The following is a 12,716-nucleotide window of genomic DNA, read 5'->3' on the forward strand; positions in this document are numbered from 1 at the left end:
CATTCTAGCACCCACCATCTTTGAAAACCCATGCAGTTCCTCTTCCCTGCTGTGGTGTTTCTAGCACAGGTCTGGTTTGCATATCAATGCTGATATACAGACCACACTGTGCTAGAAGTATTACAGCAGACAGCGACACCCCAGGCAGGGAAGAGGAACTGTATGGGTTTTCAAAGATGGCGGGTGCTAGAATGAGCACTACCTTTGTGGCAGAGTTTAAGACAGGTATACATATGTCTTGCGAGCCATCCATTCTTAAATAACCAATAGCTTATTCTATCCTCGACATGCCCCTGCCTGCGACTCTGCCTAACAATACAGATTCTGACTACTATACTGTATATTCAAACACTGTAAAGTCGCCGCAGACTATTCAAAGTCTTCTTCTGTTCTTTTGATGGATGCCATAGGACTTTGGAACTTGATAGCTATGTCTATGGTATGGTACACCTCTTATTTTAGTTTTGAAGGGCCCTAGGGCAAAATTGGTGCCTTGTCCGTCTTCGGACGGGATATCGAGAGGTGGCCGGACTGACCGTGTTAAATTTGTTATTTATAACAGTACCACTTCCCACCACATCTATTATTCCCTATGTCGATGTGAATTTATAACTCCTGTGTATCTCTACATTGCTGCTACATAACCAAATATCCTATTTGAATTTCCACTTTTTTCTACCTGTTTAGAATTGTAATGTTATTTACCCCGCTTGTCCTTGAGATATGATTATGATCCTACTATGAAGCTGCTTTAATAACTATTTTATGGGAGAGCTAGGCATATCCTACCTTAGGGTCATTAGTTTTTTTTTGCCTCACATAAGGGGGGGGGGGGTTATTAGGCAGCTTTTTTTTATTTATTTTTTTAAATACGTTTTTATAGAGTTTCATATGTAATAACACGAAAAAGCATAACATAGCCATTGAGTATACAGTAGACTAATAGTCATAATATAATAGACAAAATATTATATATATAATATAACTGTCTGCAAGGTAAACAATGTAGCTTCAATTATCGTGTACCATTTGCTGTTACCTTGCCTCTTTAAATGAGAGAGGCACGGTATCACCGGTATCAATCAAGTAAACAAATTAAGTAAATGTAATGTCTAACCCTGAGAAACCTAATCATTAGTTCTCATTTCGCAAAGATGGGGTTTTGTCCTCCAACAGCTAGGCCATGCAGTCTAATATTAAAACAGACAGGTAGACAAATAATACAAACATACAAAGACAGAGACATAGAGGGGGGGGGGGGGGGGGATATAAGACTTGTTAGTAGTATGTCTAGCTGTATTATAACATTTACAGTCAATAAATGATCATTTTGACTAATCTAAGACTTCTGGCTCAGCAGAATGTAGTGGGAAGAACTTGTACGGTACAGACAAATATTAAATAAAATCAATTATTAAATAAAAATAAACCAGTTTGAAGTAGACATAAGGTTAAAAGTAGCATAAACCGGAACCTGGGTCTTATGCAGATGTGCTCGACAAAGGACTGGTTATATAATCTTCTTGATTTTGAGGAGGGCGGGAAAGAAGAGCTGATCTTGAACTTGAGTGATTTAGGCCTTCCAAGTAAGGGTACAGCCTTGTCCATGTCATATGATTGAAAAACTGAAGGATTGCAGATTTGGAATCTTCATCTAAAGAAAAGATGTAATGTCGCCATTTTCTGAAGAAAGATTCAGAGGAGGTATTGTCTGAAAGAAGTAGGGTTCTTAGGTCAAAGTATAGGTGTTGTAGAATTCTCGTTTTCAGTTCTTGGATACTTGGGACCGATTTTTTGATCCAATGTCATAGAATTAACTTTTTGGCCCAGGTGAAGATAATAACCAAAATTGGTTGCGAAATAGGATGAGACAGTCACTGAGTCAAACTTTAAAAGGAGACATAAGTCTGGTGAAGGTGGAATATCAATTTGCAAAGTAGTTTTTATGAAGTTAATGGTTTTGTTCCAAAACCTTCTGATTTTTGAACACTCCCAAAAGCAGTGTAGGAGCTTTGCATTTGCCATTGCGCACTTATAACATTGGCCCGGTTCATCAGCCACCATGTGCTTTCTTTGCGCTGGTGAAATAAATGCTCTATGCAAGAATTTCAAATGTGTTTCCTGTAAATAGGCCGAGCCTAAGTGTTTAGAATACATACAGTACTTTTGTATTACACAGTCCTGACCCTCTGGTATACTTGGGATATCTTGGGACCAACTAGAGAGTAAAAGAGAGGCTTGCTGATTTAGTGGATTATTTACTTCGATCAATATAGGATATAAAAGGTTAATTCTATACGTCATTTTTTCCCTGTACAATAGAACTTTCAGAATAGGATGTGGAGGGATGGTTCCCCCTACCAACGGGCCCAGTGACAGAGCATAGTGTCTTACTTGCAAGTAAAGGTAGAACTGTGAATTAGGGATAGAATACGTCTGTACTAGTGATTCAAAGGGTAATATGATTCCACCTGGGTCAAAGACTTTGGAAACTAGTGACAAGCCTTTCTTCCTCCATCTTTGAAGTGAAGCATTTGTAAGTGAGGGTGGGAAATTAGGATTTCCCCACAGAGGGATATATGGAGAGGTTTTATGGTCTCGTTTTAGTTTTTTGTGGAGGGAGATCCAATTAAGGTGCGTATCTCTGAATAATATATTTGTCATTATTTATTTTGGGACGTCAGAGGCCTTCAAGTGTAATAGGGCTGCAGGGGAATAAGGGAAGAAATTTGCATGATCTAAATCCAGATCAGTTTATACTGATTTCTCCAGTAACCAGTCGCTAGCGTACCTGAAGAAGATAGAGGTGGAGTATGCCTTAAAATCAGGTATACGAAGTCCCCCTTTTTGTTTAGGGGGCATCAATTTTTTCAGAGAAATCCTGGCCCTTTTACCCTTCCAGAGGAACTTTTATATATGGGTATTAATCAACCGCAGGTCTTTATAGTTTAAGGCTATTGGGAGCAATTGCATGGAGTAAAATATTTTAGGGAAGATAATGGATTTTATTTATCTCCCTACCAAGGAGTGAGAGAGGCAAGTGTAACCATGAATTCATTAGTGCTATAATTTTAGTTATAGTAAGGGATATGTTAGCGTTATATAATTTGTCCGTTGTATTTGTTATGTAAATGCCTAGATATTTAAGTTGTGATTGGGCTATTTTAAATTTAGCAAAAATGGGTGGTGATAGTTCTGTCTTTTCTAAGTTGGCTTTATAACCTGAAATCATACCGAATTCTTGTATTAAATTCACAATAGATGAAATAGACTCTGCGGGATTATTGATGAAAAGCAGCATATCATCTGCGAAGAGCGATACTTTTAAGGTATGCCCATTGATCGATATGCCATTAAATCCCGGAGATTGTCGCAGAAGAAGGGCTAACGGTTCGATTGCAATGGCGAAAAGGAGAGGGGATAGAGGGCATCCCTGCCTCGTCCCCTTGTAAAGTTGGAAATGTTCTGAGATTTGGCCATTACATAAAATTTGTAATACTGGTTTTGTGTATAGGAGTTTAATGTATTCAATAAATTCTGTTGGAAAACCAAATTGTGCCATGGTGGAATGGAGATGGGACCAATGAACAAGGTCGAAGGCCTTTTCGGCGTCTATGGACATAATTATTCCCGGGGGGAAATGTCCAGATTTATGTTGCATGTGTTGTACTGCAGTAATTACTTTCCTAACGTTTACTACAGAATATCTCCCTGAGATAAAACCTGTTTGGTCAGGGTGTATAATACACGTCACATAAGCCTTCAGCCCTTCAGTCAGAATTTTGGCCAGAATTTTGTAATCTGAATTTAATAATGAAATCGGCCTATAGGACCCTGGCAGGGAAGGGTCCTTCCCAGGTTTGGGGAGAGTCTTTATATAAGCAGAATTAAAATGATGGGGAAGGATTTTATTAGTCAAAATATGGTTGAAGGCCTTAACTAGCGAATCAAGTATGTGGGGGAGCATACATTTATAAAAACTACTACCGAACCCGTCCGGGCCCGGGGCTTTACCTTTTTTTAATGACTTAATGACTTTGGCTACTTCATCTTTAGTTATAGGTGTTGTTAGAGCTGTTAATTAATCAGGAGGGAGTTTAGGGAATTCAATTTTGGAATATAAGGCTTTTATAGGGGCTATAGGGATTTTAAAGGGTCTGCATATAAGTTAGAATAGAAGCTCATCATCTCCTGGGCAATTTGTTTATATGATGTTGTTGTTGTTGCGTCGTTGCGTTTAAGGGGATGGATAATAGCTGAGGGTCTAGATCCATTAAGAATGTTTGTGAGAAGTTTACCCGTTTTGTTACCAAAACAGTGATAACGATAATTTATACTGTACAGACATTTATTTCCTTTGTTATGGAGATACTCGTTGAAGTGTGTATTTATTAAAATGTATCTTTGTCTATTGAGGGAAGAGGGATCTTTTTGGTATTGGGAGAAGGCCTGTGTTAGTGATTGCTGAAGGGTTAGGAATTTTGCTGAATAATTTTTATTTAATTTAGCTGTATAAGATATAATATTGCCTCTCAAGACAATATTATGTGGTAGGGTGGCTTTGGGGCTTTTAGGGAGGTATTTTGTTTTGTGTTTGACACGTTGATACTATTAGCCTATTTTGTTATTTCATTCTTCTCGTTATACGGCTATTCTGTTGGGAATTTATGCTAAGTGCTTCTAAATATCCTATTAAGATAAGACATCATGTGCATTTGAGTCTCAATATGCTGGACACCTACCCGAATGGCGCCTTCTGGTATATTCGCTATATAACTCCTGCAGAAAATGTGGTCCTTGCTTTGTACCTACTTTTTTGTTCCTCATGCTGTATTATATTTTCTACTTGATTCAAGATGTTTATGTATCGACGTGTTGGCCTGTTTGGGCACTATGGCCCGTATTCTGATTGAGTTGAATGGCTCCGAGTGCAGTCGGACGACCGATGTTTGGTGTTTGCGCATGTGCAGAGGCAATATCTGCGCATGTGCGAACGTCTCACATGTACGAACACGGCGTGAGGTCCGTGCAGAAAATCATCGTACGGAACCATCCGAGCAGGGGGTGGAGAGGGGCGTGAAGGGCTGTTTGGACTCATTCCCATATGCGTACACGCCGCGTTTCATCTGTGTTCCCATGAAAACACTGGGCGTACGTATGGTAATGCGGCCACGACGCACGTGTGGGGGGCAGACAGCTGACATAGCCGGATGTCAGCTGCCCGCCCATATCCCTGCTTTCATACGGAAAAATGTCTGAGTGGTCTGGAGCACTCGGTGCTGTGACCCTTCGGTCCATCATTTGATGGTCGGCGACCATCGGAGGATGGGGGAGGTTCCCACAGATGGGGGAGGTGTTCACATGAAGCATCCACTCGCAGTTCATTCACTCAGCGTCTTACTGCATTTGGACGGTGTGAGCGATCCGTACGGTAAGCAGGGCTAAGAACACTCGGTTCCTGTCCGAAATATGCATCCGTCCGAATCAACTAGAATAAGGGCCCATGTTCTTTGAAAAATCAAAAAAATTTACTGAATAAAAAAAACAAAAACAGAAGGTGATATTCTAACGCTTTTAGGAACCATAAATTCTATAAAATCTTTTAATAACTTCTTTGTCTGAGAACTCTAAACTAGATAGAAACTTCATTGTTCTACCTAAAAACTACATATGAGGATTCTTTAAGTGAAGATATAATGACCATATTATAATTTGCTGTTAGGTGACTAACATCCACATCCAAATGTAATCTGTAATGCACTGTGACTGCTGATAAAGTTCAAACTAAGGGCCTAATTCAGGTTCCTGTGTAGAGCTCCAAAAATCAGTACTCTTCGATTTCTGGCAGTCTTCTCACGTGGGCACTTTAAGTAGTGTTGTGGGCGCCTGGAGCGGCGACAACCATTAGGGAAAGGGGGTGTGACGACGGAGCATTTTGTGGGAGTGGTCCGTACAACGAAGGCGTATCTAAATTGCTCGGGGGGGGGGGGGGGGATGGTCGTGTCTGTTGAGATCCAAAACATGGCCGACCTGCACCTGGTTTTGCCTGGTACTGTGCTCGCACTTTACCTGCCCGCAAACTTTTGCAGGTACATTGCAGGGAGGGACCAATTTGACCCTCTTCATGTGTTTTCGACCCTGTCGACCTATTGCATGTTGGCCTTTTAGGGTAGACCTGTTGACTATCTAGACCAGTGGTTCCCAACCCTGGTCCTCAAGTACCCCCCAACAGTGTACATTTTCCAGGTCTCCACACAGAATCACAAGTGAAATAATTAGCTCCACCTGTGGATCTTTAAAGTGTGCCTGAATAATGAGTGCACCTGCTGGGTTACCTGGAAAACGTGCACTGTTGGGGGTACTTGAGGACCAGGGTTGGGAACCACTGATCTAGACACTGTGAGGGAAATTTACTAAGATGGGACGTTGCTATGGGCATTATTATATTTTGCACCTTCATGAAGATAATAGGTAGTATCTGATTGGTTGCCCATTGCAACATCTCATGTGAAAAAAGAATCCTCATCTTAGTAAATTTCCCCGTCTGTCTAATACTCAACAACCGTGAAGAAGGGCTTTGGCCAAAATGACGCAATTCACACAGAATTGCATCATATTGGCCGCTCCCCTTCCTCTTAGACCCACGGCATTATCCTCCTTGTCCTGCCCAGTTTACAGTACGGGATGCGGGAGGAACACCTTACCTCCCCTCCCTCCAAACTTCCCAGGGGACTACACGAAAACTCAGGAGTCCTTCCAGGGGATGATTTGTTTTATTTTGTCTAACAAATAAAAGGTTTCCCAAGGGTGCTTCATAATTTTAATTATTTTTTCCTTCCAGGTTGCATCTCTTGACTTCTGAAGCTGTATGTGACCATTGCAGCAAAGGATTACTTGTCACAATGAACCTACTGAAGTCATTTCAATATGGTCTCTCTTATGAACGGCACGAATATCGCTTGTGCTGAATCTTTGGAACACAAGGTACTTTCTGCAATTTTTTTTTTTTAAATGCAATTATCTATATTTGCTTAAAGAATTTAGCTGCCCAATGACTGTGCACTACATACCCCCTTGGCAGTCATCCAGTCCAGTATTCAAAGGAATATTTTATAATATAGAAAAGTACTTTAGAACATATTTTTGTGCGTTTAGATATGTACCCTTCTAAGAAACCTCTATTTATTTCTGTAGCTGACATGGATGATGATGACGACTCCGGTCTTCTTGATTTTATCGGGTAAGTGCACAGCTTAATAAATGATTGCTGCTTGTTAATAATGTTATATGCACAGATATGGTGGTCATTGTGTAAGTATGCCCATTAGCTCTAATTCTGTGTACGCATGGTCCCATTTACTGTCATTTTCAACTAGATTTTGACTATAGCAGCCAAGTCGATTTGAAAATAACACTGAATCGAACAGTGTTAGCTGCATTCAATGCAGATTTGATCCCGATGCGAGGCCCCGCGGCATCGGCACCGAAAGCAAAAATAGACTGGACACCCAAGTTTATTTGTGCTTCAATCTGCCAGATCTAATGCAGTTCCATGCTGCTGAATGCAGCACCCCCCCCCCCCACCACCACGAGCCGTCCTTGCGCTGTCCTCCTGCCATCCCTCCCTCCCTACTGGTCGATGCCGACACCTGCTGGATCCCAGCGCCCGTTGATAACGAAACGGTATGTGTACACGGCTATAGAGATAGGGTCTGGGGGCTGTTTTGGGGGTGTGGTACTTTTGCATATATCTGTGGATCGCCCCTCCCCCCTCCTGTCCAGAGAAAAAAGGCATTGATTATGGGGGAAGGGCCCTGATGACTTTATTCAGCGAGAAACGCATCATCGACTCCGCTCAGATGGCCCACTGATCAGTGGTGTAACTAGAAATTTTGTGGGGTTTTTGACTGACAGACACTGTCATGGCCGCGCCCGCGCCGACTCGCCTGTGATCAGCGAGCACACGGGCAGCGGCAGGCGGCCGTTGTGTGTGTGAGACAGACTCACTGATGATTGTCTGTCACACGCACTCAGTGCACCGGACGCCGGGCGGACCCCGGCGCCCACGCAGCCCCCGCTCCCCCAAGCAGCAGCGGGGGCTTCCTTACAGTATCTATGCCACTGCCACTGATTCTTTTTTTGTGGGTGGTCATTGGGGAGTTTGTGATCAGCTGACTTGGGATGCGGATTACTTGCCCGCCTTTCCTGGGGGCCAGGAGCACCACTTGATTTCCAAGTGCCTCCCAGTTATAAAGGGGTTAAGGCAAATATACCCATAATACAGATCAATGTACCACATACAGATGGAGTTGCAGCTGTTCATCCCGTCATCACGCCAGAGCTTTCTCTGGCGTGACATTCAACGAGAAAGGAATGCAAAAGCGTCTCACATTGTTGTGAACGACGCGCCAAGATGGAAAGCTCTGTCACACTGTCTGGATAAATAAACCTGGCTCCATCTGTAGGCAGTGACATCGCTGTGTAATACACCTTTTAGACATACTACCCGGGAATTACCCGGCATTTTGACTGCTGGGTCATTTTCCCGGGTGTAGCCTGCACCCTTTCACATTTACAGTAACAAATTACCGGGTGAAGCAGTTCTACCTGGTAATTTGCAGAAAAACCTGGGTTTTTCTTAATGTCTGAAAGGATCAACCCGGGTCGTAAATCCCGGGTCCTCAACTCAGGTAAAAAGAAGGGTCGAGACGGGGGCGTGGCTATGGCGGCGAGCGGGTAGGACGCGTTTGGACGGAGCTCCCTGGCTAACCATCCGATACCCCATCCTGTGCCTCTTGCGACACCTGAATTCCCCGCCAGCGGTTGCCCGGTGACTCAGGCTAGCCCCGTACTAGCCGCCCGCTCGACAGATTCGGTCCCGGCGTAGCAGCCAGCCCGCCGGACCGAGGAGAGGACTGCGGCCTACCCCCCTTGCCGCACAGCGCACATCCGCCCAGACGCCAGCCGCTGCTGCAGCTGAGACCGCGCCGTGGAGGTGATCCCCGCGAGAGACTCACCCGCTGATACCCTCCGCCTGATAACGGCGTCCATCGAGGGGGAAACATCCTCCATCTGTCCATCCGGAGTCTGGTGAGTCCTGTGCTGCGGGCGCCATCTTGGGCTCAACGCAGCACCTATACAAGCCCACAAGCCTGCAGCAGCCCCCCCAGAAGGGCTTCATATCCCCTGCCAGCTGCACCTGCCCAGAGCGTTTTACACAGAACTGCCATTGCCCTGAACTGCCTGTGGTGAGGGTGGCTCACAGTAACTCACACCCCACCAACTAGATCCAGCACTATAATTTACCCTAACAGAGACTGCCTCAGCTGAGGAGGGGCTATATATTGGCCTGGCACCGGTCAGCCATGGTGAAGCAGAATCATAGCACCTCTGCAGCAAAGCTGGCCAAATTCGCAAGGGGGCAGGAGGCGCAGGGCCCATCGGCACCGCCGGGGGACTCCGGGCAGGGCTCTGGGGACCCAGCTGGCCCTGAGGCCCCCCCCGACGACACTTCACCTGCACCCCATCCCTCCAACAAATCCTGGAGGCCATTGCTGGCACTGAGAAACGTTTATCTGATAAAATGGAGAAGGTGCAGTGTGACCTATCCCTCCTTAGACAGGACGTGCAGCGCATCAGGGAGCGTGTGGGGGAGGTGGAGACCCGGGTCTCAACGGTTGAAGACGCAATAGATCCTATGAAAGCCACAGTCTCTACCCTGACACAGCAGGTCACAAGTATTCAGAATAAACTAATGGATATGGAGGGCCGTTTGAGGAGAAACAATGTCCGTTTCGTCGGCCTGCCGGAAAAGGAGGAGGGCACGGCGCCAGAGGCTTTTTTGGAGGCCTGGCTGATCGAGACATTTGGCAGAGAATCCTTCACCCCTCAATTTGCTGTCGAGAGAGCCCACAGAATCCCTGCCCGTCCACTCCCTCCGGGGGCCCCACCCAGAACTTTCATAGCCAAACTCCTACATTATAAGGACCGTGATGCGATCCTGCAACTGAACCGCACCAAAGGCCCTATGATTAGGAACGGCGTCACCATCTCTACGTTTCCTGATTTCGCCATAGAGGTGCAGAAGGAGAGGGCCTCTTTCTTCCCCGTGAAACGCAGGCTGCGAGATTTGGGCCTTCCCTACTCCATGCTCTTCCCGGCCCGGCTACGGGTGGTGGCGGAGGGAGAGACTAAATTCTTCAGCAGCCCTCGTTAGGTGGCAGCCTGGCTCGATAGATTTGCGCCTGGTCCTCGCCAGTTAGCTCCGGCCTGATCCTCTACAATAGCCAGAAGTAGGACTCGATTTACACTTATGTGGACTTTTCATTGCACTCTCTTATACGCTCTCCAGGAGATCCCAAGACGTCTGAGTGGTACCGATGTTGCTTGATTAACGCAAATTTTATTAGAGATATATTACAATTGATCTGATATACTATGCCTTATGCGGGAGGTGGGGGGGTGGCGGGGGGAATGTTACTAAATGCTGTGTACTTTTTGCATAGGTGTCGCTTTAGACAAATGAAGGCCCAATATATGGCCAGGGGGCCCCGATGCTTGCATTGGTAGTTATTAACTGACTGCTCCCATAGTTCGGAGATATTGCTGACCTTTCTTGGTCTCCATAGTTACTAGGTTAGGGTTACAAGTATGCCTAGGTTGGGGGAGGTATACAGGGAGGGGGTGTATTTTGTTGGGATTGTTTTTTCTATGTCTTCTTGTTTTTCTTTTTTCTTTTTCTCTATTAGTCATGCAAGGTATATTGATTTGATATGCATACAATTGAAGGGTATGATGCTTTTTGAAGTAATGGTTGCGGTATATTCAGGTCCACAAGGTGGCAGCACTGATATAACAGCTTTTTACGGCCCGCGCCCTATAACTCAATATGACGCAACTTAACATTTTAACCTGGAATGTCCGGGGGATAAATGATAGAGTTAAACGTTCCCTAGTTCTTAAAATGGTTAGGCAGTACGGCTCGGACATCACCTGCCTTACCGAGACCCACTTGGAGGGAAATAGACTAATGTCCTTACGCAGGCCCTGGGTGGGATGGGCATACCATAGTTCCCATACGACTCACTCTAGAGGGGTTTCCGTACTAATTAACAAATCCGTACAATTTGTGCTGCTAGATGTTAAGACAGACCCACTGGGTAGGTATGTCTTCCTCCAATGTAAATTATACTCCCAGTCCTTCTTTATCCTGGCGGTCTATGTCCCCCCTCCTTTCAACTATGATGTCCTAAAACAAGCTGCTGCCTATGTGGCCCAATCCCCTGATACACCAGTAGTATGCCTTGGGGATTTTAACAAACTAATGAACCTACGGCTAGACAGATGGTGGCCCCCTGGTTCCGTCCCTACTGACGACCGCCCCACAGGCTTTGCAAAGTATGTGGAGTCGATTGGTTTGAGGGATGCCTGGCGACTAAAGCACCCCGCGGTCACTCAATACTCCTGCTTCTCTAAGACTCATAACTCCTTCTCGCGTATTGATCTAGCCCTACTCACTCCCTCAGTATTGCCCAGACTCCAAAACATCTGCTACAAAGCGAGGGGTGTCTCGGACCACTCTCCTCTGATGCTGACGGTGGGGATGGAATGCCAGAGGGGACAGTCCTTCTGGAAACTACATCCCTCCTGGTTATTACAACTTGGAGAATCCTCGGACCTCCAGACTCTGTGGGATGGGTACTTTGATATCAACACTGGCACAGCCCCTGCCCCGGTAGTGTGGGAAGCATTCAAGGCATACCTGAGGGGCACCCTCATATCTAAAATTGCCTCTATTAAACGAACACATAAAGCTAGGGGTATTGAATTGGAGGATGAATGTCGACACACAGAGATCACACACTTGGAGGAGGGCTCGGAGGAGTCCAGGGCAAGGTGGGAGTTAGCACAAACTACCTGGGTCTCCCATTTGGAGGAGCGTAACACCTGCAGCCTGTTATTCAAATCCCACAAACTTTACATGAATGCGGACAAGACAGGCAGCCTTCTGGCTCACCTGGTACACTTGGACCGCCCTACCAACTCTGTGGCCCAAATATTTGACACTGACGGAGTACTGAGGACATCCCCCAGGGAAATAGCGGATGTGTTTCTCACTTTTTACCAGGAGCTATACCGCTCACGCCTAAGATGCTCGCAGGGGGAACTCACTGACTATCTAGACCGCATAGATTTACCCACACTGTCTGAGGAAGCTAGATCCTCCCTCGAGGCACCGGTTACAATTATTGAAATAGAGGCTGCGATCCGGTCCTTTCCCGGTGGGAAGGCTCCGGGCGTGGACGGGGTTCCGGTAGAACTATACAGGACACACTTGGACTTATTCGCTCCTAAGCTGTTGAACCTATTTAATGACCTCCTTGACCTCAATGTCCTGCCGGACTCTATGTCCGAGGCCGTTATAGTCGTTATACCCAAGCCCGGGAAAGACCCTGAACACCCCGACTCATACAGACCTATCTCCCTGATTACCACTGACATCAAAATTTTGGCGAAGGTCCTGGCTATACGGTTGAATAATGTGATACTGTCCATTATTCATCCGGACCAAACCGGCTTCATGCCAGGTATGTCCACCAGTATAAATTTAAGACGGCTGTTTACACATATTCAGGCCACCCATGAGGAGGAAACGTACTCAGCTATTGTTTCGTTCGACGCCAATAAGGCCTTCGACTCAGTCGAATGGCCTTATC

General features: G+C 45.5%; 1 protein-coding gene across 2 annotated transcripts in view; it reads left to right on the top strand.

Annotated features, from left to right (window-relative positions):
• The window catches only part of BICRAL (BICRA like chromatin remodeling complex associated protein), a 60,524-nt gene that overhangs the window by 21,904 nt on the left and 25,904 nt on the right, over nucleotides 1-12,716 (top strand). Inside the window, exons 2-4 of one of the 2 annotated variants that reach the window (XM_083175682.1) lie at nucleotides 3,262-3,329; nucleotides 6,842-6,984; nucleotides 7,195-7,240. In XM_083175682.1, coding sequence (XP_083031808.1) covers nucleotides 7,200-7,240 — 41 coding nt within the window. In that variant the 5' untranslated portion in view covers nucleotides 3,262-3,329; nucleotides 6,842-6,984; nucleotides 7,195-7,199. The remainder of the gene's footprint in view (nucleotides 1-3,261; nucleotides 3,330-6,841; nucleotides 6,985-7,194; nucleotides 7,241-12,716) is intronic. The other variant, XM_083175681.1, reaches the window with a different exon arrangement.

The sequence above is a fragment of the Crinia signifera genome, chromosome 3 (genome assembly GCF_055691185.1).
Source record: "Crinia signifera chromosome 3, ASM5569118v1, whole genome shotgun sequence".
Classification (NCBI taxonomy): Eukaryota; Metazoa; Chordata; class Amphibia; order Anura; family Myobatrachidae; genus Crinia; species Crinia signifera.